Below are 27,596 nucleotides of genomic sequence, written 5' to 3' on the forward strand. Positions count from 1 at the left end.
TGCAGGAGACATGGGTTCGAGCCCTGTTCCGGGAAGATCCCCCATGCCGCGGAGCAACTAAGCCCGTGCTCCACGACTACTGAGCCTGTGCTCTAGCGCCCGTGTTCCGCAACAAGAGAAGCCACCGCGATGAGAAGCCTGCGCACCGCAACGAAGAGGAGCCCCCGCTCACCGCAACTAGAGAATGCCCACGCGCAGAAACCAAGACCCAACGCAGCCAAAAATAAATAAATAATAAATAAATTAAAAAAAAAAAACAGGAAACCCAGTACAAAGCACCCCAATTCATCCATGTGTAAAACAGATCCCTGGAGAAAAGACTAAATAAAGGAAATACACCAGAAGACTAATAGTGGTTGGATTGGAGGTGAGTGGAGGTGGGTCTACAGGTTTGTTTTTCTTATTTTCTAAATGTTCTGAAAGTATATTAAATTTATAATAAAAAATTTATTTCATAAAAAAACATTCCCTGAACCACTGCAGGAACGACTGTAACACGACTTGGAGGATGTTGTGGTGAGATGTACAAGGGCAGGGGAGTGGGTGGAGTCACACTAGAGGGTCCCGGGCGGGGGGGGGGGGGGGGGGGGCTGTCAGCTGTCTCAGGTGACCGGCCAGCGGGCATGGGGCTGGCCATGGGCACCGAGGGCAGAAGGCTGGGCAGGGGATCTACCCGGCCAGACTCCCGGAGCTCCAGGTCAGGTCAGACAGGAGAGATGGGGTAGCCTGGAGTTCGTGGGGAGAGCGAGGGTTCCAGAATCTCTGGTGCCACACAGGGAGATGGCCTTGCTGCTGTGGCCCAGACCTCTGCCTTGCCCGCTGTCGCTGTCAGGAGTACCCTCAAGGGCAGCCCCCTTGGAAGGCTCCACCTGCTTCTCTGCGGGAGGGAAGGACCCTGCCCCCCACCCTAAGAACAGGCAGGGGTGTTTGAGGTCCCCGTGACCACAGCCTCAGCCCCCTCCCACCCTGCTCCATTTCCATGTGTCCCCTCCCTCCCCAGTCCATGTGGCCTGCAGGAGCAGGGCCAACCACACGGCAGCATTCACAAAACAACAGCCTTTAATGGAAATCAAGAAGGAAGGAGGCGAGAGGAGGGTGCAGGGATGGGGCTTCGCCCATATCAACCCCTCCAGCCAAGCCTGGGTAGTGGCCTGATACTGCCCCCTCCCCACACTTCACAGCTCTCTGGCAAGAGGGCAGGATGTCGGTGGCCCTTGTCCAGCACGCCTGCAGTGCAAAGGGCCGCCCGGGAGCCCAGGAGGATGTGGGGGGGTATAAGCAGAGCTCGGGCACAGGTGAGACAGCAGGAGATGAAGCAGCAGCAGCAGCAGGTGTTGCTTAAGCCAGAATGATTTCCGAGGACCCCAAGGAAGGGCTCTTTGTCTCCTGGGTTGGCGGGCAGGGGTTGGAGGGAGACGGTCACCCCCAGTGTGAGTCTGGTACCATGGAGAGGAGCTGGGGCCGGAGCAAGCGCCAGCCTGCAAAGGGCAGATGCGAGCTTCAGTGGCACCGTGCTTGTCGGCCTTAGGGCCCAGGGCAGGCGCAGGGAACGGGGTGCCCTGCTTGTGTCCAGAGTGCTGCTTGCAGGATTGAGCGGAAGTCCCCGTTCTCTGCTGAAGCTGGGCCTGGGCTAAGCACTGGTCTGCCTGCTCCCAACCCCTAACCCCAGACACCTGGGATCCCCCTATTTAGCCTCTTGCAATGTTCCCACAGCCAACTTCAATGCTTGGAACACAGCCCAGTCCATCTAGGAGAAAAGGAGACGACAAGGAGTTTACAGTCATGCCCCGGGCTCTCCCTGCCGAGAACACCCTCCCTGGGCGCAGCTGTGCTGTGGGGGGAATTGGGCAGCACACTCAGGCTCCCGGCCAGTGTCACACTCACCTGGGCATAAAGCAGGCGGCAGTCAGGGGGCAGGCTGGGCCCCTGGTGGCAGAGCTGAGCAGAGAGGGCAGAGGTCTCGGGGGACAGGAAGTGCTGCGTGACACTCACTGTGCTGACCAGCCCCTGCACCTGTGCCAGGGAGGGGGCGGGCAGGAGGGTCAGTGGGGACCCAGGATGACGCACCCTGCCCCACTTGTTCCTGAAGTCTGCTTCCCCAAATGACCCCCACCCAGCTCTCAGAGAGCAGAGGCCCTGGATGCAGCACTAGCCACCCCCAAAGGGCGTGGCCCAAACCAGGCCAAGGGGATGCCAGAGACGGCACAAGCAGAGTGCGCACCCAAAGCCCAGTTGGCTTGCTGACTTCAAGACCACTAGGCTTCTCTTCCCTGCAGCGGAGGCGTGACTTCCTGCTCTGCCTAGCTCCAGAGGGGAACTGAGACGGACGAGGGTGTTCTCAGAGGGACTGAGAACACGCTGGGGAATGCTTCCGATATTCTGAGCTCTCCGCAGGGCCCCCGCCTGCACGCGCCGGGGAAGCACCTGGTGGGGAGCCCCCGCGGGCACCAGCACGGCCTCTCCGGGGGCCTGCAGCAGAGTCCAGCAGCTCACACCCCACTCCTCCCGCAGGCGCCGCCGCAGCCCTGCGTCCAGGTAGCAGCTGCCCGGGGTGCCAGGCTCCAAGTTTCCAGCCCCGGCCGGGCACACCTCAAAGAAAAGGAGGAATGAGCAAGGCGGGAGGCTAGGGCGGGGCTGCAGGAAGATGGGGCATGGGCTGCCCAAAGGCCAGAGGCACAGGAAAGAGCTGCAGGGGTCAAGTCTTGAAGGGCAGGGGGAGGACGTAGGGGTGGGAGAGAAAGGAGCAGGATGGTGAAGGGCTGGGGTCACTCAGGTTGGCAGAATAGAGATTTGGCTGGAAGGAGCTGAGAGGAAAGGATTAAGGGCTCTGAGGCTGGGGGTCTAAATCCCGTCTTTTCCCAGGGCTAGATGCCTTGAGTAGCCTCTGTGGCCCTGGCCCTGGGCCCTCTGCTCCCTCCTTCAAAGGTACCCCTTTCTCCACAACCCAGGAAGACGTCCTGCATAACCTCAACTCAGAAACTGTCTACACCAGGAGCTCTTAATTGTGGAGTCCTGTGAAGATCCTGAACTGTGTGCTAAACTGTGGGTGAGCAGGTAGCTGTATGTCCCTGGGGAGACAATCCAAAGCGTTCGTCAGATTCTTCTGTGATCCCAGATCCACGGAAGTTCTGACTCCCCAGTGGATGGACCAACCGGCTTGCCTGTCCAGGCTGAGGCCTCTGAAGCAGGTACAGCGCCCCAGAATGGGGAGCTCCTTGGGTAGATGGGACCTCGTGGAGGCCAGGGCCCAAGGAACACCTGCAGAGGTGAACCCAGCATCGTGCTTCAGCTGCCCATCAGCTCCATCCAGCCCTTCAGCTAGAACTTCAGCCATTACTCCTGGGCTTAGGGCTCAGGCCTCCAAGACCAGGCCATGGGAAGAGGGGAGGCTGGTGAGTCAGGCTGGACCCTAGGGTAACCCCAGGCAGGTGCCAAGGAAGTCCAGCCTGGAACTAGAGCAGTGTTTCCCAGGCCACCCAGTGAGAACATGCCCCTCAGACCTTCCCGGTGAATTACCGGGCTTGGCTATGCGGGACTGCCCACAGCCAGCCACACCCAGCTCAGACAAGGCCATCTATGTATGAAGGCGTGCTGCTGTCTGCTCCCCTCTGCGTGTTCCAGCACCTGTGTGAGTCCATCCGTGTGTGTGCATCTCCTGTGGGCAGGAGGGTGGCAGTAGACAGCCATGTTGACACCTGCACGTCCGTGTGTGTACATGTGCCTGAGCAGGGGTGACACTTGGTGGGCGTCCTTTCCCCAGGACAGTCAGGGCTCAGCTGGACTTTGGAACCACGGGGCCTTGCCCACCTCCTGCTCACCCCCTCCTCTTCTCCTGCCCTGCCCCCTCTCCTGGCCCCATGTCTCTCTCCACCTACCACACTGCCCCCCCTTAGCCCTTCCTTGCTAGCACCTCAAAGGGCACCTCCTCATAAGGTGCAGATTTCCGAGAGGGGAGCAGTGGGACGGATTCTCAGGTGAGCTTCCTGTTGCCCTTCGGCCAGCCCCACCTAGAGCCTGCAGCGGGGAGGCTGCCTGCCCCCAGGGGGAGCACAGTGTAGCGACCCGGGCTGGGAACAGCCACAAGCTTGGGTCCCAGCTTTACCACTCAGCCTCAGTGTTCTCACCTGCAAAATGGGAAAGCAGCAGTACCTACCACACGGGGTGGTTGTGACAATTAACAGAGATAATGTACCCAAGGCCCTGAGCACAGTGCCCAGCCTGTGGCATCTCTTGCTTCATTTCATCACTAGGTCCCCCACTTTCTGTGTGCCCCACCGCACACCTCTTAGGAGGGCCTAGTCCGCCTTCTCTGCACCAGTGGAGTCCAGCTCACCTGAGGCAAGGGAGCGAGCACACGGGGCACACACACAGAGGGAGAGCTTCTGGGGCTGGAAGGGGAAGGGGAGAGCTCCCGGCTCCCTCCTCACCATCTGGAGGAAGCGGCGGATGCGCTGGGCGTCCTGTGCCCGGAACACGTGCCACACGGTGCTGACCTGGCTGCCCGGAGACCAGAGCCCCTCCCCGTCCAGGGCTGAGAGGAAATCTGGGGGAGGAAGACAGCTCAGGAGGGCCCAGGGCCAGCAGAGACAGCACCCCGCATCTGCAGCCTGCGCCGACCCTTGCTTCCGGCCAAGGACGCACCTTTCTGTGTCCGGTGCCAGGCAGGCAGTGGGGCTTCAGCACGCACCAGGACACTGACCAGGTCGGTCACCTCCACACAGAGATTCTTGGTCCCCAGGTGCCCACACTGTGGGCTCACACCTGTATGGAGGTAGACAAAAGACACTTGGGAATGGGCCCCAGGACCTCGGCACTGACGCACGTGTTCTCGGAGATGACAGGAAGTGGGTAGGGACTGGGCAGGAATGGAGTGGACACTCACCATAGGCCGCCCACAGCTGGGGCTCCAGTGGTCGCAGGACAGAGCCCCAAGGGAGGTAGGAGGCCAGGTTGAGTTTCCCATGGCGCGCACAGTACTCTGGGAGTGGCAGGCTGGCAGCCAGGCTCTCCACCCTGTGTGTATGGGGGGTGGTGTCATGCCCAGCAGGCTCAATCCAGGCACCAGAGACCCCCTCGAAGCCCCCAAAGCTAGAGTAACTTCCCAAGGCAAGCACAGAGCACTGAGCATCACAGGGCCAAGGAGGAGAGGCAGGGAGGCCCGGCCAGCCAGCCCTATGGTACCACACACCTGCTGGTGTCCTCGTCCCCCAGAGCTCTGTGCAGCAGGAAGACCGAGCCCTCATCTGACTTTGGGCGAACTAGGGGAAGAGACAGAAAGGCCATTGGCCCAGGGAGGAACCTCCTTGGCCCAGAGGCCCTCCTCCCGTGGCAGCAACAGAGTCCAGTTTCTGCTCTGAGCTCTACTTCCAGCTGCCCCCAGGGTCACTCTGGGACTTCGATGCCCCCCCAGCATCATAGGGGCTCCCAGCTCCTCCACCCCACATCAGGGATACTCACTCTCAGGCCGGGAGAATCCCTCCCAGAACGTTGTGCTGCCCAGGCTTGCGGGCTGGGGAGGTCGGAGCGGGGTCAGTTCCTGCACCTGGCCTCCAAGCGCCCCTAGGGCTTCTGTCCCCCACAGGTGGCCTTGCAATGTCCCCTGAATCCCTGACACCAACACGGGCTGTAGTGGGGAAAGAAAGGGGGACACGGGCAGAATGGATGGGGTACCCAACATGGCCAGGCCGGGGCATGTTGTAGGGGCACCAGAACGGCGTGGGGACAGGCCCTGTTTTTCCCTCCGAGTGACGGACCAGGTCTGCCTGGGCCTTGGGATCAAGGCCCTGAGGGTAGGTGAGGCTGTGAGAGCTGGGAAACTCACCTGGCCCTGCCTCCAGTGCTCCTGGAAGAGGTGGAAGCCTCGCGGAGGCCTGGGCTCCTGCAGCCACAGCAAAGCCCCGGGGGGAGGCAGCCGGGACCGCACCGGTGAGAGGGGCAGGCCCGGCCCGGCCCGCAGCCCCGGCCCCAGGGCTCTCTCCTGAATCTTCCGTTCCACTACCTGCGCGATGATGCTGTCCAGGATGTTGGTGATGCGGTCGTCCTGCGGGGAGGGAGGGGCGGAGAGGCAGGCGTGCTCAGGACCTGCCTGACCCTGCAGGGAAGGCCAGCCCAGTTTTGGCCCCAGGCCCCCAGCCCTCCCTTCGGGCCCTCGCTCACGCTGGGCAGGGCCGGAGTGACAGGAGCGAAGGCCATGTGTATCCGTTCGTGCCCCAAGCAGAGTTTGACAGCAGTGGAGGCCAGTAGTTCACAGAGAGAGGGACAAGGCAGGGGCCCTTGGCCAGCACGGTCCTCTGCCGGGGTCTCTCTGGAGTCTGGGGTCTCTGTGAGGAAGGAGAGCGGTGAGGGTCTTCACCTTTCTCTCGAGGCTCCATTGCCCATGTGCTCTTCCCTCCTCTCCCGGTGGAGTCTGCTCTGTCCTCACTGGCACTGCCCATCTCAACTCTGGTCTGGATGCACTTGCCTCCCACCAGCCTTCCTGCCAGCGTGTCTAGGACCTCTCCAAGGAGGGGCTCAGAACAGGGGTCTGGCTGGAGACGGGTTAGGAGGCTTGTCCTAGATTTTATTTAGATTTATTTTCTTTGGAATGACTTGAGAAGAGAGATGGTGACGGGAGGGCTGGGGGGATGGCTAAAGCCATTCCAATCTCTCCTGGGGATTCCAGCCTGGCTCAGCCTCCCCCGCACAGTCTGAGCAAGGCGCAGGGGGCTGCTCACCCTCTTTAATGTCCTTGGTCCTGTTGGTATCCCTGTTGCAGGAAGGTTGTGGAGTTGGGGGAGTTTTCTCCGTCGGCTCCTTCTGTTAAACCCAGCCGCCACCCACCCCCATCCAACCAGAGATTTAAAAATGGCAAATGCATCTCAATCCAATTCAACCCACAGGTATTAACAGTAGACTCAATGTTAAGTCCTAAAGTCGTGTTTACAAGGAGTGAAATGTCATACGATACAACGTTAGGTGGAAAAAAGTTGCCCGTGGACTTATGCATACAGCACGATCTAAAGTATACTCAAAAGAGGCTGGAATAAATATACAGGCGAATGACCGGAAAGAAATTGTCAAAATGGTAACGGTGGTATTGTAAGCCACTGCTGTTTTCTTCCTTATCCTTGTCTGTATTTTCCAAATTTTCCACAGTGGGAATGTGTACGGTGCCTGGCACACAAAAGGCATTTGATAAACCCTCTCTTGAATAAATGACTTTTATAATAAAAACATGAACTTCATAAAAACTCTGTGAAACGCACACTGAGCACCTGCTCCGTGTCAGGTGTGGGGAATGCTGAGAAGGTGGGCCGACACTCCACCTGTAGGAGCCTGCGCCTGGGGAGTGGAAAGACGGGACTCCAGCAGCTCTAGCAAGATGCTGGAACGAGCACAGAGAGGGTGGGACCTCCAGGCAGACAGAGAGTGCGGACTGCTGCTGGGCGGGGTGGGGGGAGGTGGGGCGGAGGCTAGAGCTCTCATGGATCCTCATCCCCAGGGGAAGAAGAGAAGAAGCCTGATTTCACCCAGCTTCCATGTACCTCTTCGTTCCCCTCGAAAGAGAAGGACCAAACCCTGCCAAAGTTAGGAATTTGCAGACACACCGCCTAACCCTGGGGCGCACCAGCCAGTGCCCTGTCCCGTGCCCTGCTTCTTACCTGCTGGCCCCCATCCCCAGGGGTCCACATCCGGGCATCAGCTTGGCAGGGGCAGTGCCCCCGGATGTCAAACTTGACCCAGACCTGGTGCATTGCAGTGCTCAATTCCGCCATAGCTGTGAGGGGGAGAGGGGAGATGGAATTTGCCAGTCACTGCAGACAGGGGGCCACTTCCATGCTGCTCGGCCTCATCAACCAGGAGAGCATGGGATCGGGCTGAGAGACATCCAAACAGGAAGCTGGTCTCCCCCAGGACCTGCCCTCTGTACGCCCCACCCCTCCAAGAGGGCTCACCCTGGCTGGAGACAAACTGGGTGAGCATCAGGGAACAGGCACTGTGCCCAGCCTCCTGGGTACACTTCTCCATGGACTGTTCCTGAGAGCCTGTTGGGGGTAGGAAAGGAGAAGCTGCAGGTCAGGAAATCAAGATAAACCCAGGTTAAGGTCAGGGAAGAAGAGCAAGGGCATGATATCAAAATCGGGGACCTTGAGAATCTACAAAACATGGGCTTTCTGGGAAACCAGAGTTCCCTAGTGACATAGGATCCTTTGCTTGCAGAACGCAGAGCCGTTAATATGCTGAGTGCGTTGCAAGATGCAAGACAATCATGTAGAATATGGTATTCCGAAAGGTTTCTGACCCTGGCGCTCTTTTTGGCCATGTCTATTGGAACACTGGGAAATTTCAAGTGTTGAGGTGGCGGAATTGAGCCAAGGGAGAGAAAGCTGAGAACCTTGAAGAGAGCAGGACTTGGAATCAGAAGACCTGCCTTTAAATCCTGGGCCCAGCACTTACGAGCTGTGTGACCTTGCACAAGTCACTTAACTTCTCTGAGTTTTTCTCATCTGGAAAACGGAGGCAGTAATACCTACTTCACAGTGTTGTGAGGTTTAAAAAGGTGCAAGGTGAACAAGGTGGGAGATAGAGAGTAGGCACTTGGCTTCTTCTAAGGATATGGGCATGGCCCTCTGATCTGGGGAGAGGAAACGGTCTGCTCTAACGGGCATTGAGCAGTGGTAGCCGAGGCCGCGGAGGGAGACTTTCTCAGGGAGCCACAACCAAGAAATGACCATGAACTATTTTTTTTTTTTTTTTGCCATGCCACGTGCGGGATCTTAGTTCCCCAACCAGGTATCAAACCCGTGGCCCCTGCAGTGGAAGTGCAGTCTTAACCACTGGACTGCCACAGAAGTCCCTGGCCACGAACTCTAGAGCAACCCTTCCGAAGCCCCCAGCTCCTTTCCCACCTTCTTTCTCCCTGGTCCTCCAAGCGCCCGCCATGCGACCACAGGCCACACACAGCCGGTGGCTGCAGCAGGGGCATCGCCAGTGGGTGTTGAAGAGTCCATGGTGGCAGCGGCTACAGCAACGTGGAATGCCTGGGTTGTCCTCTGTCCCGGCTGGCCCCTGGCCTGCTGACCACAGGAGAGAACAGGGTCAGAGGGGCCTCAAGTCAGTAGCCCCTTTGAGGACCTCATGTGGGAGGCCTCCAGGAAGGGATGGACACACAGGAACAGTTTCCACTGAGGGGCTGCCCCAGAAGGGAGACAGGCTCCCTTACAGGCACCCTTGAGTGCCCGACAGCCCCTGTAAAGAACCTACTCGCTGCACCGTCCGTCTGCAGCCAACCCTCCCAGGCCAGTGCAGGCTGCACCCCCCTGGCGGCCGCCCCAGGGCTCCCTGAGCCACAGGACTCCCCAAACAGTCCTTCCTCCCCCCAGCCCACAACACAGTGGTGTTTCCTCAGCGGATTCCTCTGTAGCTCAGAAGAGGAAACCTTGGGGGGCTGCTCCTTCCCTCACCCAGAGTTTCAGACCAAGCCCTTGCTGGTAAGTGGGAGGTTGCCAGTGTGCACACGTTCATATACTCCTCAACACACACTCGTCCCATCCAGGGCTGGGTGCTGGGCGGGACCTGGCACTTGCACTCCCAGCACTCACGTCACAAGGGGGGAGATGGGCCCATAAACATGGTAATGCTCGTGGCATCATGGGGTGGGTGCTAGGGTAGGAGTGGGATGGAAGGAGGAGGGTGGGGACAGCTGCACAGACGGCCCTGAGTGATGAGTGACTTTTCATTCACCAGGTGGGAATGGAAGGGAAGCGCGTTCCAGACAGAGGGAGCAAAGGGTGCCGAGGCCGGAGTGGGCAGACAAGCTCAGGTGAGCCTAGAGGGCCGGCAGACCATGATGCCAGAATCGGGGCGGAGGGAGTGGCAGGGTGGACAGGGGCTGGCTGTGAAAGGGGGAGGGGCTGGACTTTCTGGGACAAGAGGGAGCCACCAGGGGGTTCCATCCAGGGAGTGACAAGACGGCAGGAGGGTCTTGTCGTTCCCCGTGGAAGGGATGCAGGAGGGACAGCCTGGAGCCAGAGGGATCAGCTGATTGCCTCGAGCTCCTCCCATCTCTAACCTCGGCCCCAGTCCTACCAGCTTCCCAGGGACCGACCGCCTGCCATCCCGGAAGCCTTCCTTCCCTTGCAGAGCTGCAGGGAGCTCCGCCCGCCCCCCGCCTCCCTCCCGGTGCTCTTGCAGACACTTGGCATTCAGTCTCATTTCCCCAGCAAGCCCAAAGCTCTTAGAGGGTTGGGCCAGACCAGGTTTTACACCTTCCCAACATCCCCCGTCCAGGCCAGAAACTGGAATACAAGTTGACTCAGAGCCTGAGCTGGGAATAAGGGCGCAGTGGGGCAGGCGCTCTCCAGCGCTGCCAGCTGGTTGGTAGACAGTGCTGGGGGAGGGAGGTCCCATGCTCCTTGTGAAAGCACTGACCACAGGACCCGGCCGTCCCGGGGTCCTGAATGCCTGGTGGGGCCTGCTCACCTTCCCGCTGGGCCCAGGCCAAGACCTCCCGCTCCCTCCGCAGCACGCGGCACAGTCGGTCTCCCAGAGCACTTAGCAGGTGCTTGGCGAGGCCCATGCTGAGCCCGGCCTCCTCCGGGCCAGACCCTCCTCCCTCGGAGCTGGCTGCCGAGTCTTCCTCCTGCCGCTGCTCCCCTCCCAGAGGCAATCTGGAGGTAGGGCAGAGGAAGGTGAGCGGGGAGCCCCACTGGGAGGATGCTGGGGGCAGCCAGGGGCAACAGGCTCACCTGGGCACTGGCTGGGAGTGGCAGGCCAGCCCTCCCGCCTCACCAGCTGCCTGGGCACAGCTTTGGCACTGAGTCATGCCTGCCGGGGGAGCCGCGCAAGGTGTCTCCTGCAGCCCCGGGTCCTGGAGGCTGGCCCTGATGTCTCGGGGTCCTGAGGGGACAATGTTGCTGGTCAGGAGGCTGGGCTTCCTGGGTTTCTGTGAACCCCAGGCCCTGCCTTAGCACCCAGCCTGTCCCCACACAGAGCCAGCGCTGCCCCTAGGCCCGGGCCTACGAGGCCTGATTCGGAACGAGAGAACCAGGCAGCCGGAAACTTCAAAAAGGCTGAGCCCTAACATGGCCTCATGGGCCGAGTTTGGGGCAGCTGCGGCGCAGGATCCAGTCGGTGTAGACTTGGGTTAGCTCCGCCTCAGCCTCCGTGATACCGTTGGCTGTGCGACAGTGTGAAGAGACAATCCCGACGTGGACGGAGGGCGATGGAAGGTGAGAAGGCCGGAGAGTTTCAACACAGGCCACAGGTGCAGTAACCCAAGAAGTCAGAGGGGCCTACAGCTTCCCAGCCCAGGCAGAGGCCTGGAAGAGCACAGACAGACCCATGCCAGGTACAGGGGTGCAAGACCAGCGAAAGAGTCCTGATCCAGGCCCAGCGGTCTGGGAGGCCAAGAAACCGAGGTGACCCCGAAGAACCGAGGCTGGGACCAAGCAGCGCCAGAACCCTCCGTGAAGGGCAGAGCTTGACAGAGGGGTCCAAGATGCGCCCAAGTCCTAACACCGGCAGAGTCCAAACTGAGTTTCCATGATCCAGCTGGCCCAGAGAGTAGTTGTTCGTTCCTCAGGCAGGACAAGGGGTCCTTCAGGAGATGTAATCCCCCCAATGGGGGATTCGTGGCACAAGTAATCACAAAAGTGACTGTTCATTGAGTGCTTGCTAAGTGCCGTTTACGTGAATGATATTGGTTAATCTTTGCAGCACTGTCTACGGGGTAGGTGCTGTCTTCATCCCCATTTTATAGATGGAGAAACTGATGCCCAGAGAGGGGAAGTAACCAGCCCAAGGTCACACAGCACCAATCAGCAAAGTCAGGAGCCAGGGGTTCTGACTCCGGAGTCCACACTCTGAGTCCTGTCATTATACTGTCACCAGAACGCCATGGCTCGGGAGTAGGCACACGAAAATAGAAGCCACATGCCGGACGGGTCTGGCCTGTACATGCTAAGGACTCCCAGAGAGCTATCCCGTCCAGGTGGGCAGCTGGACAGCAGGGTGTGATCCACTCATAAAAGACTTCATCCCGCCTCCCTGCAAAGCCCCAGTCCCGGCTGCACCCTCCCAAGTAGGGCCCCCTGCAGGCCCTCCCCTGTGCCCTTACCTCTGTGGTCATCACGCTGTTCTGCCTCTGCCTTGTTCCCAAATGATGAGTCCAGCAGCTCCTGCCAACCTCTGGCCCCCTGCCCCGCACTGCCCGGGAAGGGGCCGGACGGGCGCTTAGCAGCTGGGCTGCCCACTGCTCCCTGGACCTCGGGGCTGCTCGCCCTCTTGAGGGCGCGCAGCTGGGCCGCTGGGCTTTCCTCCTCCCCAGAGCAGCTGTCTGGGCACCCAAACTGCTCAGAGTGTCGTGTGAGCCACGTCTTCTTCAGCTTGGTGTGATGGCTGGGCGGGCAGGCCCTGGGACCAGGGGCCTTGTTTACTTCCTCGCTGGACTCACTCGGCCCACTGGTGCCCCCCTCCAGGTCCTCCTGGTACTTCCCACAAGGGCCAACACCTCCATCTCTAGCTGGTGGGTGAAGTGAGCAACGGTCCACCTGCGTGGTAGGAGGCCCAGGAGAGGGGCACCTTGATGTGGCCGACGGCCCCAGCTGGTACCCAAAGCTCCCGCCTCCCGGTACAGCCCAGACATTGCCATGAACCAGGCCTGGGGAACAAGTGGGCCACGGGGTCGGGGGAACAGTGTCTGGATGCCCCAGGACACGGGGGCAAAGATCCTGATGCCTGCCGACTCCTGTCTCTCCATCTCTCTGGTGGAGTGAAGGGCGTTCCACCTCCCCAGTTCTCTGGAGATGCCCCCCAGGCGCTGAGCCCAACAACCCGGGTTCCACAGTTGCCAATGGCTCCTTGGCCAGCCTGAGAATGCTGGGATCCTTGCGGTAAAAACCCTAAAGAGAGGAGAAGGGATTAAGCTCGTGCTGACTTTGCTTCCCAGTGCTTAAAAGGATGGGCAGAACTGACAACCAGCAGGTGTGAGCCTGTGTGGCTTTAAGGGTTGTGAAAATACTGAAGAACATACTGGTTAATAGGCACTGGTCCCCTAACTGCCTCCGCTGCAGCCCTGGCTACCCCAGATCCTTCCCCAGGATTTCTCAGGCCTCCCCATAACCCAGCAACTAAAGGCTTAATGCCTGGCACAGTCAGAGGTCCTCCAGGATCTACTCAGATTGTGTGATGCCCTGTACCACACTGGATTTAAAATATTTTACATCTCATCCCTGAGGTGACCCTGGGGGTCCCTTGTGGGTGAGGTACCAGAGGTACAGGCCATGGGGCCACCTGCCCGTCCCACTCCCAGATACAGGGCCTTGTCTGCCCCTCCCCCCAGGACAAGACCACACATTCTGAGGCCCCAGTTCCCAGGGCCTTGTTCTGGGTGGACAATGCATGAGTCAATTCCTGAAATGGCCCAAAGGCAGGTGAGGCCTAATGAAATGGGTTTGCTCAGAAGAGGAATTGCTTGGGGTTGACTATGTCTGAGCTGACAGGCTCCTCCTCTGCCTGGGTACCACCTTATCTTTTCATCCGAATGGAAGGGCAGAGTGGTTTGGCCCCGGCAGGGTTGCTCAGGGGCCACTGAGCCCCGCTGCATGGCCCCCAGGTACCCTCTCTGCTCCAACACTCACCTTGCTGCCTAATCCGAAGGCAGAGGGCACTTTGGGCTGGACTCCGGAGCACCCCCAGGGGTGCGGGGTCAGGGGCCAGTCACATGGACGCTCTGCGGGCAGGCTGGACACTAGGTAGGGTGGCAGGCAGCTGGGCACCCAGAAGGGAGCTTGCTCAAGGATCTTGGTCTCCAGAAGAAAGGGGCAGTAAAAGGGTCGGAAGGCCACAGGGTCACTCTTGGGAGGGCCACCGTTATGCTCAGGAATCAGTGGGCCGTAGCAAGGCGGGCACGCTGACCCACGGAACGCCAGCGGATGGGTAAGCATAGCCTCCTTCCAGCGCAGCGCCCCCTTGCTGCCTGACCAGCTAGCCTTCCTCTCCCCGTTCCGGGAACCTTTGCCCTCCACCAATGGGAGCGTGTCCTTGGGGATCTGGAGGAAGCCAGGGGGGAGCCAGGAGTCTGGGGTGCTCAGGACACCCCTCCAGAAGGGAGCAGGCTCTCCCAGGCACAGTGCTGCAGGGCTCAGGCCATCTTGCGGTGGGGTATCCGGCTCTGATCCCACGATGCCATTCTCAGGGGCTGTCTTCTCCCAGGCTGGGCTGTCCTTCAGGAAGCTGGGCGTACTCTCCATCACTCTCCTGCCCTCATGGGACTCTCCCAGAGGGAGTCCCTGGAGCATAACCACCGAGGCGTGAGCTGCTTAGACACATGCCTCAAGCACCCTACCGCCTGGTACAGAGTGGGCACCGCCCTGGCAGCACCAAGGCACCCCAAACCAGTAAGACAAGTGCCAACCTACAGCTGGGCTCCACGTTGCCTGCTACAGGAGACTCGAACGACCCGCCTGAGTGGGATGTTCCAGTGTGGGAGGTCATCCCTTCCCCTGAATGCCTGGAACTTGACAGCCCACCTGGGCCAGAGCCCTCAGCAGAGACTGCTGATTCTAGGATGGCATGTCCTGGCCTCGTCGAGCCTGGAACTGGTCATGAGCCATGCGGAAGGACAGAGGGCAAGAACCCAAAAGAAGAGCTCCGTGGAAGGCACTACACTGGGAGACAAGAAGCTTGGATCCTGGCCCTGATCCAGTCACCTGCTGTGTGACCTTGGGCAAGTCACGTCACTCCTCTGGTGCCCTTGTGTAAAATAGGGTTGGGAAATGGGCAGTCTCAGAAGCCTCTTCCCTGCGCTGCAGTCTGTGGTTCTGGGGGTGCTGCTTCCCCACCCCCAGCCCTCAGCCCCACCTAGGCTTGTTTGGGTGGGAAGTGCAGACAGGGTAGGCTGGAGTCACGGGGGAGAGCAGGGCGGCTGGCTGGAATCTCTCCCTACACCTGGGCAGCCCCGAGTCTGCCTCTTCCAGGTGCTGTACAGTTTCTTGGCTTCTGAGGCAGAGCCCAGGACAACTGCTGGGGGCTGGGATCTCCACCACTGCCCCCAAGGGAAGGAGTGAGCCGGCACAGGGGAGGGGAGTTAGATCTAGGCCTCAGCCGGGATGGGTCAAGATGCCCCAGTCCAGCCGACAGTGCTAGGGCGGCCGGTGGACGCTGGTAACTGCAGCCTGGCCGAGGGGAGGGAAGGAGGCGGGGAAAGCGGGCTGGGGCCCAGAGAGAGGCAAAGGAGGGAAAATTGAACGTGCGTGCAAAGGAGCAGGGTGACAGGTGGCACCAGAGCCCCGGCGCTCTCCCAGCACGGCCACGTCTGCCCACTGGGGGAAGCTCCAGGAAGGAGGGGAGGGAGCCCAGGGACCCGTGACACAGGGCGCTCGGGTTTTCTGGGGCCACCGCTCCGACGCGATCCAGCCCCGTCGGGCATCCTAACTTTCAGAGGTGTGGCCAAGCCCAGAGGAGCAAGGGGAGCTCATTCCCTGCGTGCGGCGCGGGCTCGGCTCAGAAATGCCCTGCTATGGGCGTCCCCAGAAGGCGAGCGCCCGGCGCCCCTCTCAGCCCTTACCTGGGCTTCACGCGCCGGGCGCGGCGCGGGCGGCGGCGGTCTTTGTGGCCGACGCCGGGTGCCCTCTCCCCATGGGCTGGTTCCGGGGCCTCCCGGCCGGCGGGCGAGAACTCGTTCGTTCTCCCGCTCTCTGCTCAGCGCGCTGGCTCTCTCTTTTCCCCGGGGCGGCGGGGGCGCTCTAGGGCCGCAGGTTGGAGGGGTCGGGCTCCGGGATCTGCAGGATGCGGCACACGGCGCGGATCGGCCGCACCAGCTTCTGGGCCGAGGCCGTGGGTTGCGCCATGGGACGCCGAGACTCCGTGCTGCGCTGCGGGGAGGGCCGGGCCGGGGCTAGGGAGCGGGTGCCCCCGGAGGGAGAGAGGGAGCCGGGCCGGGGGGAACGCGCGCCCCGGGTCGGAGATGGCGGAGTGGGGGGAAAGGCCGAGGGGCCGGGGGAGGGGGTCGTGCCTGGAAGGGAGGCCGATCCCGTGACCCGGGAGAGAGGCACCAGCTACGGCGCAGCAAGGCGCGGCGCGGCTAATGGAGGGAGTGCCCAGCGGAGAGCGCAGCAGCACCTCTGATCGCCATCGCCAGACGCGCAACTGAGAGTGGGGAAGCTGCTCCGCCGGTTTCCTCCTCCAGCACCCTGCGGGGAAACAGTAGCCCGAGATTCGGCGGCCCCGCCTGGGCCTGCCCCCTCCCGGGCCCCGGGGGCTTCCGCCAACGCCCCGGCGATGCCACCGGCTGCGCACGGGGAGAATGAGCCCTTTGTTCCCCCCTCCCCCCCGCGGCACCCGGGCGCCTGCCGAGAGAGGCTCCCCCGGGGCAGCGTGCCAGCTTCCCAGCCGCCCCACCCTCCCGTGGGCCCGGCCCCGGAGCCTGGCAGGCGGGCAGCACCCCCACTATAGGTGCCAAGCCCGGGAACTGGAGCAAAGGGCGGGAGGGGCCGGACCAGGCCACGATGGGGCGGGGTGCCCCCAGGGGTGCCAGGGCAGGGCTGCTGGGAGGGGTCAGTGCCAGAGCTGGCAGGGGCAGTCGAGTTCTCACGGGTCAATGATGGGCGCTGTGACCCACGCCAGCCACCCCGTGCTTTCTGGACCACTGGCTCTTGATCCTCTCCAGCTCTGGCACGCGGGCACACACGCTGGCCCAGGTCTGCCCTGCCCGGTTCCTCATCTGGCCAAGCTGCTCTTCACCGTTCCAGACGCAAGCCCCCTCCCAGGGCACAGTGTCCTAGAAGGGTCTAGGCTCTAGTCTGTTCCTGGTCTAAGGGCCCCAGTTTCACCAATCGTCCAGAGAGGAAGTGGGACCAGATGCGCTCCACCACCTGCTCCAGCCCCGTGTCCTGGGGGTCTGCGCCATCCCGTGCTCCTAGTGTTTCCAGGCCCGCGCTGGAGAGGAGCCCATGGGAGTGGCTCCTGGGAGGGAGCAGAGAGGAGGAGAGGAAATGGGAAAGCAGGGCACCCTCCACCCGAGGAATCATCCTGGCCCTTCTGCGAGGGTGGTTCCAGAGCACAGACACAGACAGATTCAAACACACACAGACAGATTCAGACACACACAGAAACCCACACGCCCAACGGGCGCTTCCCTTCCCCTCAGGCACCCACGTCCCACCCCGTGACTCCCCTGCCTCCCTGTGGAAGCCATCCTTGGCCTGCCTTCACCCAGCCCGGGACAGAGAGCACCACCCACCCACCCCCATTCCATCGAAGGGATGAGGTTTTGGACGCCTCTAGCCTTGTCCCAGGTCACACCACCATCCCTGGAGCAGGAAGCCATGAGGGTGGCGCCCTTCCAGGGACTGGAGGGGCGGCCGGGATCCTTTCACCGGTTGAGGAGAAGAGGAGGGGTGCTGAGGAGAGGAGGCCTGAAGGGGTCGGCACCAGGCAAGACTTAGGTCATGTTGGCACAGATTCTCCTGGCCCCTTCACCTTCCCCCAGAGGCCGGTTCTGTGACAGGGCAGGCTGGTAGGGGTTGTTTACATGACTGAGTTATTAACACGCCCTTCCTCCTCCAGCTCCCCTGAGGGGTGACCTGGACCTGAGTGTGCCAGGGGAAGTGATCCTGGAGGGTCTAACCCAGACTGCAGGCCCCAAGCCCCAAGCCCCAGCCTTCCGCTCCCAGGCTGGCTCCAGGATGTGGATGGAGGGCTGGGGTGTGCCTGTAGTCCCCCATCTGTGTCCTCTGGCAGCCAAAACTTGTGGGAGATTCCAGGGGGAGATTCCTGCGGCTTGAGGCCTAGAAGAGGCTGGGCAGGGCAGGGTGGGAGCCTGGGCTGTCCAGGCCCCGAGGGGATGGGGACAGCCCCAGGGGAGTGGGACAGACACCTCCCCCCACCCCCTTTGCCAAGTCTTTCTAGTTGAGATCACTGTCTCTGGACTAGACCAGGATTCTCAGGACAGGCTCCTAAAATGCCCAGGGGGTCGTGGGGGGGATTGGGGTGGCGGGGGAAGGAACCCCTTTCCACCATCGCCCAGCTCCCCATCCTGCTCTACAGCCCATGCCACAGGCCCACGGAGCCCTTGGAGCCGGCTGTTCTGTGCCTGAGGACAGAGCAGATCTGAGGAGCCACACAGAGACACAAACAGAAGGAAAGCCACGCAACGTGTGGATACGGTGCCGGATCCGTGGACACAGGCGAGCTGACCAGCACCCCCAGACTCGCGTGGGTCCGCTCCGGCCCCGCAACGACCCCTCAAGAGCACTGACACACACACACTGATACACACGTTCCCGCTGACACGCGCAGCAGCACTCCTGAGCCAGCTGCCCTCACGCTGTCCCCAGAGCCCCTTACCTGGGCAAGCACAAGTGCCCTTCGGGCGGAGCAGCCCCCTGCCCAGGGGAGGGCAGCAGGCGGGGGCGGGGAAAGGAGCCCCGGAGAGTCAGGCCAAGCTGCCACTAATCCGGGCAGGGAGAGGGGGGGCACCCACACGTCAGAGCGGGGACTGCCGGGTGGAGGGCATCTGAGGATATCCCCTCCCACACACGTGGCCGTCTGGGCACCTAGCCCTACTTCCCCAGCCCCTCTATCCTTCAGACAGCTGAGGCTGGCCTCCCCCCACCCCGCCCCCACCCTTGTGGCAACGCCTGGGGCGGGGGCATGGGGGAGGGGGAATACCGGGGAGAATTCTCCCAGGACCTGGGGAGAGGGGCAGAGGCAGGGAAGTGTGGAGATGCTTCTGGAGCCAGGAGGAAGCTCCGTGGCAGATGCCCCCTCCCCTCTCACCCACCCACCCACATCTCTGACCTAGTTCCTCTTCTCAGTCTGCACCTCACCAATGCCCCTTCTCCTTTCACCCAACCTTCCCTCCCCTGCAATCCAGCCACCCTGGTAGAGAAAGCTACCTCATTCCACCCCGGGCTCAGGACCTTCTGCCTAGTAACCCAGCTCTGGCCCCCGGGAATTCCTAAGCAGCGGGCCTCATCCTCCTGCCGGGGCTTCTACGCCTACCCAGCTATAGGGCATCCCAGTCCCTGATGCTGGGCGGGGGACAAGGGGGCGAGAGCCGGAGTGCTCACCTCCTCAACCCCGTAAAGGGTGGGGCAGTGCCAGTCACGACATCTCAACTCAGCCTGGGCCAGGGCTGTGTTGAAACAAGAGGCTAACCACGCTGCTGCCGCCCAGAGCGGCAGCGAAAAATGCAGCAGTGGGGCTAGTGCACCTGGAGGCCAGAGTAGGGAAGGGGGACTGGGACCGGGAGGGGCCGAAGAGGTAGGGAAAGAGAGGAGCCACCAGAAAGGTCCAAGGGACAGCTGGGCTGTGGGGAGGAGGGAGAAGGGAGGGCTGGGAATGAGGGGCCACCTGCTCCTGGGAACTCGGAGGCAATGGGGGCATCCCTCAGAAGCAGGCAAGATGGATGGGGAGGACAGAGCGAGCGCAAATCAGGCAGGGCTGGTACCTGGGCCAAGCAAAGGTGCGTGCTTCCAAGGGGACTAGCCTAGGCTCTTCATCTCCCTACCAGTGCCCGGCGTGATTCTGCCTGGGAAGACAGTGGGCACACTGGTGAGTAATAGAAGGTGGGGGGCCGTGGGTAGGCCAGAGGAAGACCTAACCTTCCCTAGGAGCCAGGCCAGAGAGGGCATGGGCTGGGCCAGTAACCCCATGCAGAGGGAAATGGTGCTGGGCAGATGTGTCAGTGATTCTCAGAGGGACAGGGCAGGCTCTGAGGGAAGCCCAGCCCACACCCAATGCCCCAGTCTCGGGATCACATGTGCTTGTCCAGAACTTGGAATTCTCCTTGCCCCTTCCCTTCTGGCCCCAGGATGTCTTGGAATCCAAACAACTGCAGCAGACATTCGCCAAACGTGTTATAGAGACCTGGGCATATTCAAGGCTCTGTGATGGCCACCAAGGAGATGCAGGGTACAAAGATGAATGTACAAAGTCATCCCCGGCCTCGAGGAGCTTCTGCTCACTTGGTCCATGTTCTTTTACCAGCAAACATTCCCTGAAGCACCTTAGGTGTTAGGCCCTGTGCTGGGCACTGCAGGTAATGATTGGAGTCGGGCATATTAACAAACGTTAACAACGTTTCCAGTCCCAGCCTGGAAAAATCAGGGGAGCATCACAGAGGGGGTGATGCTTAGCTCAGAAATGAGGGAATGAGTACTTCACCACGTACTACAATATTTCACTTGGTCTAAACCACCATTTGCTCCAGGCCAGGATACAAAAGTAAGACACAAATCTATTCATTATGAAGTCACAATGTAGTGGGGAGGGAAATACGATGTGCTCAAGGCAAAAATAGAAGCCCATGCAAGCACAGAGACAGCGTGGTCTAGGTGAGCAATCAACCCCAAGGGCAAAGGGAAGGTTACAGAGGGCTTCCTGGAGGAGGTGATGTCTGAGTGGGGTTCAGAGGGCAAATAGGAATAGGACAGAGTGTTGCAGGGACAGGAGAAGAGCATGGAGACATGAGAGAGTCCAGACTGATGAGGTGGGGAGCAAGTAGCAATTGGGGCCTAGGGGAGTCTGGTTGGTCAGGGAGCGGAGGGGGCGATGGGCACATGAGCACAGCCCACGGCATCGTGCCCCCAGGACAGGGTGAGTGGGCCAGAGGTCAGGAGCCTCAGGATCCTCAGGAGGGGTTGGAGTCAGGGGAGGATTCTTGGAGAAAGCAGATCATGAAGGAAGGCCGCGTCGGCCTGGATGGAAGACTCTTGGGAGCACAGGGGATGCACACAGTGCAGCAAAGGCCTGGAGGCCAATGTTGGAATGAAAGTGATGCGTTCTGCGCGTTCTGCAGATAGAAATAGGAGCAGCGGGGCAGCCAGGCTAGCCAGGAGGCTGGGGCTAAGACAGCCATCAGGGACCATCTCTGATTCAGCCCCGGGGCCCAAGTGACCCTGCCTGTCACTGTAAGGCCCCATCCAAGGAATGAGGGCTGGTGAAGCCCAGCTCCCAGGAAAACTCCCTCACCAGCCGGCACCTTCAGGCCTCCCTCAGCTGCTCCCCGCTTTCAGTTTTTATCTCATTTTGTCCATTTATCACACACTCCTCTGTTTTTCTCTCTCGGTTCAGGGGTGTGGATTCTGCCATTCCACCCCCACCAAGGCGACTTCTGGACAGACTTGCATCAGGAGATGGGGCCCTGACCCACAGACAGCACAATCATGGACAAGTTGCTTCACCTCTCCAAGTCTCAGTTCTTCCATCTGTAAAATGGCTATAACCCCGACCTGACAGGCTTGACAGGAGGATTTAAGGAAATCATCTATTTAAAATGCCCAACACGAGGTCAGACAAACAATCAATGTTTCTTTATAAATTTATTTATTTTTGCCTGCGTTGGGTCTTTGTTGCTGCACACGGGCTTTCTCTAGTTGAGACAAGCAGGGGTTACTCTTCACTGCGGTGTGCAAGCTTCTCATTGCAGTGGCTTCTCTTGTTGCAGAGCACGGTCTCTAGGTGCACGGGCTTCAGTAGTTGTGGCGGCTCAGTAGTTGTGGCTCACGGGCTCTAGAGCGCAGGTTCAGTAGCTGTGGCGCATAGGCTTAGTTGCTCCACAGCATGTGGGATCTTGCTGGACCAGGGCGCGAACCTGTGTCCCCTACATTGGCAGGCGGATTCTTAACCACTGCGCCACCAGGGAAGTCCCCAGAATCAATGTTGGATAACTGCTAGTTTCCTTCTCCTTGCCTCCCAGGCAAGAAACTTTCTCATTTACTCTAGTTCTGCACAGTGGTTAAGTACACTGACTCTGGAGCCAGACTGCCTGGTTTCCAAGCCCAACTCTGCCACTTACTAGCTGTGTGACCTCGGGCAAATTACTTGCCCTCTCGGTGCCTGTTTTCCCATTTGTGAAATGGAGATTATAATCATAGTATGTACCTCATGAGATTGTTGTATTAAATTAATATATGTCGGGGGCTCAGAGTAGCCCCTGCTGGGGCAGCCACATTCTAGGTGCTAGCTCTCACTTGATTTTGCATCCCCAGTTTCTTGAAACATGCCTGGTACCTGGGAGATGCTCAATAAAGATTTTTGAATGAATAAATGAAGAGATAAATCAACCCCATGATGCAAGGGAACACCAAGATAGGAAGTCATTGAACACCAATCCGTGAGGAGCTAAGCCACCCAGCAGATTAAGTACTTCTCCCAAATAAACTCGGATAATCCCCATACCCAGAGTTAATCCACACTCCTCAGGTCACTCCGGGTGACCACCCCATTTCCTCTCTTCCTACCCGACACTCTCACCCATCTCTTGACTTAATCGAAAGCGGGAAAGAAGAGGAGGCATGTGGGTGGGAGAGGGGAGCAGCCCGGGGACAGTACAGTAAGACCAGCATCCAGGGGCAGGAGAGGGCAGGGCTGGGCACTGGCTGCCCCAGGGATTAGAGTAGGGGATGGAGTGGAGCCAGCAAACAGCCTGGGTCTCAGAACAGAGGAGATTCGTGGATGGGACTGGCTGATGACCAATGACCACGAGCAGCAGGGAGGGTCTTTGGAGGCCGGGCCAGAGTCCTGCATCATCCCTCCAGCCAGCTAGCTGACAGGCCAGCCTCCAAGCCCCGCCCTCCTTGACCTGGAAGCTGGGGGCAGCCCAGACCCTGGCAGCTGCTGCCCTCTCACGGCCACTCCGCAGAGGTGCAAAGCTCCCGTCAACCTAAGTGTTTACGAACTCGATGCACCGGGAGCTGCCTAGAGGCCTGGCAGGCCCTTGGAGGAAATCGGCCTCCCCAGCCCTCATCTTCCGCACAGCTTTAGCTAATCCCCATGAGATTATCGTGCTGCCTGAGGTCCCTCCACACCTTCGCTCCCACTGGTTTCTACTTCCCGTCAAGGCCTGATCCCATCCCCTCCGGATTGCATTCTTAGACTCTGGACTGCCCCCCCCGTGCCCCCCTCCCCGCCACTCTCCCATCCGTGTTCTCAGAGGTCCCCAAGAGCTTCCCATAATAGTACTTGCCGCATCGCAACAATCTGTCGATGGCTACCTGCCCCGGAACACTGGGCCCCTCTGGCAGTCTGTCTGGCCTTTTAGCACCAGGCCCAGACTGCCCTGGGGCAGGCTGTTTAATAACACGTGGTGTGAGGACCGGGGCTACAAACCAGAAGAGACAGGGCACTTTGACGCATTTATTTATCAAAACTTCCGCAAACCTGGCCTCATTCACCAACACAAACCAAACAACCAGGACACACACTTGGCCTTGGAGAAGGCTGTGAAGTACTCGGAAGGACACGAAGGAACGAACACAGCTGGGTGGGCTTTGGGTTTCGTTTTCCAGGGGGCTGGGGAGGGCTCTGGTTCAACACCTGGGAAGGCAGAACGGCGAGGAAGACAATAAATAAAACCCTGAGCCCGGCCTGCTTTGGTGCATCGTGGGTGCAGCCCCACACATGGCCTGTAACCGACAGCAAGAGTCAGGAGGGCAGCACCCGGGCAGCTGGTGCAGGCAGGCCAGATGTGCAGCCAGAGGTCCCCTCCAAACAGTCCCAATGCCCTGCAGGGCACGAGGTAAGACCGGGCCAGGCTCCGTAGGCCCTAGCTGTCCATGTCTGAAGGCGTGGTCTTTTTCCTCGTCCGAACCTTCAGGGAGCGCGTGGTGCCCTGTGGGGAGAGAGAGCAGGCACCCCGTGAGAGATCCGGGCTGAGGCGGCCACCAGGGCAGCTCGCTCCCCTTGTGCCTTCCTCACCACCGACCTCCCGCACTGGCGGCTTCCTCTTGACCACACGCAGACTCTGGGTACGGCCCAGAGGCTTCTCTCGGGGCCGCGCTGATGGCTGGGGGACCACTTCTGTGTCTGACCAACACTCATCCTCGGTGTCACTGTCCTGCAGGCCCCCTGACCGGTACCCTGTTGTGGAGGAGAGGGAGGCCGGGAGGCAAAGCTGGGCACGGACACAGTCTGAAGGCCTGGGGCCAGCTGAGCCAGGCTTTCCTCTGGCCCTGGGGGGAGCCACAGCTGGCCTGGAGGAAGCCATCCCTCTCGGGACAGCTCTGGCTTCCTCTGTCCACTCACCGATGGGTGGCCTGCGGTGGGGTACCTGGTCCTCCAGGTAGAGGGGATCCTGGTAGGTGGGGGCGGGGGCATCGGAGATGGTGCGCAGGTCCTGCATGGAGAAGCTCCGCAGCCTTCCGGCCAGTGCGCCCTGACTCTGCAAGAGAGTGGGATCAGCTGCACCGCCTGACGGAGGGGGGCAGGGCTCCTGGCAAGAAGGGGCCTCAACCAGGGGAGCTGCCCAGGAAAATCAAGGCTGACCTGCAAGCAATTCCTGGGGCACAGGCCTCAGAACCGAAAAAAACACGGCAACCTCCTAGCCCTGTGCCTCTGTGGCGCCAGCAAGAAGGTAGGGCCTAGGGCCCAAGAGCAGCCGCTCACGGTCAGTGTCAGCCAGGGAAGTCTGAACTTCCAGCTCTGTGCTCCTGCCAACGTCCCACCTGCCACCTCTCGCCCCTGTTCCCCCGGCCTGGACAGCTGCGATCTCTCGGCTCCCTGACAGACAGCTGGACTCGCTCAAAAGGCCCTGGGGGTGGGGGTGGGGAGGGGGGAGGGCTGGGGCCCAGGGCACCTTGGTGGCTGCCTGCACAGCAGCCGAGGCGGCAATGTTGAGGCCCCGCTTCCCAAAGCTGAGCACCGTCTCGTAGCTGCGCTCCTTGGCCTGCACGATGTAGGTGTCGATCTCCTGCGGACACGGTGTGTGGGGGGGGGAAGCTCAGGCGCACAGCCCTAGTCACTCCTCTGTGGCCCAGAGAAATCACTGGGAGCCACGCCTCCCAGCCCATCCCACCCACAGAGCACAGGGCTCCCCATCCACTCACCGGATCCTACACCTCAATGATCGGCCGTGCTCCAGCCTCCCCCCACCATGCCCAAACCAACTTCCAGCCGGTGTTTCACACCCCCTAAAGGTCATTCACATGTGTCCCCATTTGATTTTTCCAGAAGAGGAGGAAGGCTAGGCTCTGTCAAGGCCCCATGGCTAAACAGCAGTAGGACTGGGATTAGAGCCTAGGTGTCCCCAGTGTCTCGAGCTGCAAGTCCAGGGCTCTTCGCCTCACACCCACTCCTACACTGCCCGCCCTGCCTCCCGCCGCGGTACCTTCTCATGGCGAGACAAGGATGGGTGGACGAACTTGCGGTAAAGCAGGCTGGCCCCCTTGGTATAGGGCGAAAGCAGCCACAGCACAAAGGCCATCTTGATCTCGTAGTAGAAAGGGAACCTGTCAGAGCAGAGCGGGTAAGGTCCGCCAGGGAGCCAGGCCAGGGAGGACCACCCCCTCCCCGCAGCCCACAGAACCCCAGTGCCCATACCAGGAAATAAAGACGTCTGTGAAGGTCTCCACTGCCATGAAGAGTGCAAAGACGATCCAGTACATCATCCACCGGACCTGGACCGGGAGGGGCGGGCAGAGAGGTCAGAGGCCAGCAGCTGCGCCTGCAGTGCCAAATCCCCTGTCCCGGGCTGACCCAGCCCCGAGATTCCAGAAAGCCCGTCCCACTGCATTCCCCTGGCACCTGGCTGGCCTTAGAAAGTTGCCTCTGAGAAGCCGCCACTCATTCCTGTACCCACCCCAACAGGCTGCACCCACAAGATCCTGCAAAGAATCCCAAGAGCCCATCCTCCATCCACACCCACTCTGCTCCAGGGTACGCCACCAGATTGTACCCCTGGAGGAAAGGGAGGCCAGCTCAGACTCGCCCACCTCGCCAAATCCTACCACACCCCCAAGGCTGTGGTCCCCCCACCTGAGCTGAGCCCTCCTGCCCACCCCCGCACTCACATATTCACGAATGTTCTTGGTCTTCACAGCCTTGTAGGAAGCATAAGTTGGGTACAGCATCCCAAACACCAGCCTGAAGAGCAGCCCCCAAAGCAGAGGGAGAGTGTGAGGGGCGCCACTCCCCACGCCCCTGCCAGGTGGCGGCCTCCCCCGCACCCCACATTCCAGGTGGCAGTGCCTGCCCTGTTCTTCCCGCTTGGCTTGCACGACCTGCACCTGAGTCAGTGCCCTGGAGGCCGCCTCCCCACCCTGCTGTTTACAAACATCCCAAGCCTGCCCAGGCCTGCACGAGTGGCCCATGGGTGCATGATGCCGCGAGAGCACAGACAGCCACTCCACAAGGTGAGTGGGAGGCAGGCTTCTGAGCCATGAGAGCACCAGGCTGTTCCCTCCCCTGGACGTGCAATCAGGCCCAGGGCCACCAGACCTGGCACTGCCAGGTTGCAGGCAAGGATATTCCAGCCAGGTAAGGAGTAGGACGGAGTGGGGAAGCTGGGGCCAGGGTGGTGAGTCACGTGACTGACTGCTCAGCTGGGAAGCCGGCACCTGGATTCTCTGCCCACAACGTGCCACATCCTGTGTTTGCCAAGGGGTGGCTGGCCGGCCTGTGGTCCTCCGTCCCACTCACCTGCCTGCAGTAGGTGTGTGACTGCAGGGGGTCGCCATCAGCCAAGTAGGCTTGAGTGCGAGGGGACAAGCACACGGTGCCCAATGCCTTGTGCAGGCCCGCAGGTCCCTTAAACCTTGCGGTGAATGTTGGAGGGAGGGGAAAGGTGTGACATAGCTCAGAAAAGCCCCCTTTTCCACCAGACATTCCCAGCTTCCACCCCAGGGGCGGGCTGACATCGAGGGATAGAGAGGGTATTTGAGCGGCCATACTCACACCACCAGGCGACAGATCATCCAGGACACCATCCTGCAGTCTCGGGAGCGAAGGGAGATCCCTCCAGGAAGACGCCCAGAGGGACGCTCACGCCTGCGCTGGGATGGGATCAACAGTGGAGGTGTGGAAACTACAGGGGCGCTCGGGCTGCCCCTTGGTGGAGGCGGAGCCCACCGCCCACTGACTCCTCAGTGCTGGAAGCCTGAAGAATGGGGAGACCAGCGGGCCGGGGCAGGCAGGAACTGAGTTGGGAGCCGGTACCGGCCGGCACGCTCTTCCGCCCCGCCGCTCGGGCAGTTACGCTCCGATCCGCACTTCCTGCCCCGGAGAACCAGGCGTTCGGCCCTTGCCGGGGGCGCTGTGGGTCCCGAGCCAGAGGTGGCTGGTCGCAGCCTGCGTTCCTGCGGGTACCCACGGCCCCAGTGCGCCTGGACACCTGCACCGTCCTCGGGGCGGAGTTTGCAACTCACTTGAAAGTTGCACGGAACTGGGCCCTGCCCAACCCCAGGTCTCCGGCGCGTGGCGCAGGCGCAGTGCGGCCGCGGAGGGGGCGGGGCGAGGTCAGGGAGGTGAGAGGCCTGCCCCTTAAAGTGGCGATGCGCCTCCGACTGGTGGATGGGGACCGTAGGTTGAGTAGCCCTCCGAATGGGAAAGATTTGGGGGTAGGAAGCGGAAACAAAAAGGTGCGGACTTCCCTAGTGGGGTAGTGGTTAAGAATCCGCCTGCCAGTGCAGGGAACACGGGTTCAAGCCCTGGTCCGCGAAGATCCCACATGCCGCGGAGCAAGTAAGCCCGTACGCCACAACTCCTGCGCTCTAGGGCCCGCGAGCCACAACTACTAAAGCCCGCGTGCCTAGAGCCCGTGCTCCGTAACAAGAGAAGCCACCTCAATGAGAAACCCGCGCACCGCAACGAGGAGTAGCCGCCGCTCTCCACAACTG

The 27,596-nt window shown here is 60.7% G+C and overlaps 3 protein-coding genes across 6 annotated transcripts; all 3 read right to left on the reverse strand.

Moving 5' to 3' along the window:
- Positions 1-1,061: 1,061 nt before the first annotated feature.
- Positions 1,062-15,774, reverse strand: HR (HR lysine demethylase and nuclear receptor corepressor). 2 transcript variants are annotated; one of them, XM_082656629.1, is made up of 19 exons: positions 15,548-15,774; positions 13,620-14,270; positions 12,098-12,881; positions 10,728-10,878; positions 10,462-10,649; positions 8,889-9,056; positions 7,935-8,024; positions 7,641-7,756; positions 6,714-6,795; positions 6,157-6,320; positions 5,822-6,040; positions 5,458-5,623; positions 5,189-5,258; positions 4,883-5,013; positions 4,642-4,761; positions 4,428-4,543; positions 2,425-2,589; positions 1,885-2,013; positions 1,062-1,747 (listed from the first exon to the last, which is right to left on the reverse strand). In XM_082656629.1, exons 2-19 carry the CDS (start codon positions 14,229-14,231, stop codon positions 1,685-1,687), a joined length of 3,534 nt encoding a protein of 1,177 aa, XP_082512755.1. In that variant the 5' UTR covers positions 14,232-14,270; positions 15,548-15,774; the 3' UTR covers positions 1,062-1,684. The 2 variants fall into 2 exon arrangements, with proteins under 2 accessions (XP_082512755.1, XP_082512754.1); XM_082656628.1 differs by having other exon boundaries at positions 8,889-9,053; positions 15,548-15,638.
- Positions 15,726-18,412, reverse strand: HRURF (HR upstream open reading frame; the record flags this gene model as incomplete). The annotated part of the gene is made up of 3 exons (XM_082656630.1): positions 18,328-18,412; positions 16,574-16,944; positions 15,726-16,172 (listed from the first exon to the last, which is right to left on the reverse strand). The coding sequence occupies exon 3, from the start codon at positions 15,828-15,830 to the stop codon at positions 15,726-15,728; it is 105 nt and encodes a 34-aa protein (XP_082512756.1). The 5' UTR covers positions 15,831-16,172; positions 16,574-16,944; positions 18,328-18,412.
- A 4,920-nt stretch (positions 18,413-23,332) lies between these two features.
- On the reverse strand, positions 23,333-26,773 carry REEP4 (receptor accessory protein 4). 3 transcript variants are annotated; one of them, XM_082656350.1, is made up of 8 exons: positions 26,656-26,773; positions 25,773-25,845; positions 25,303-25,379; positions 25,091-25,211; positions 24,560-24,673; positions 24,010-24,145; positions 23,690-23,844; positions 23,333-23,596 (listed from the first exon to the last, which is right to left on the reverse strand). In XM_082656350.1, exons 1-8 carry the CDS (start codon positions 26,685-26,687, stop codon positions 23,531-23,533), a joined length of 774 nt encoding a protein of 257 aa, XP_082512476.1. In that variant the 5' UTR covers positions 26,688-26,773; the 3' UTR covers positions 23,333-23,530. The 3 variants fall into 3 exon arrangements, with proteins under 3 accessions (XP_082512476.1, XP_082512474.1, XP_082512475.1); XM_082656348.1 differs by lacking the exon at positions 26,656-26,773 and having other exon boundaries at positions 25,773-26,149; XM_082656349.1 differs by lacking the exons at positions 24,560-24,673; positions 26,656-26,773 and having other exon boundaries at positions 24,010-24,100; positions 25,773-26,149.
- Between the last annotated feature and the right edge of the window lie 823 nt (positions 26,774-27,596).

Source organism: Grampus griseus (assembly GCF_964374135.1).
Source record: "Grampus griseus genome assembly, chromosome: 6".
Lineage (NCBI taxonomy): Eukaryota > Metazoa > Chordata > Mammalia > Artiodactyla > Delphinidae > Grampus > Grampus griseus.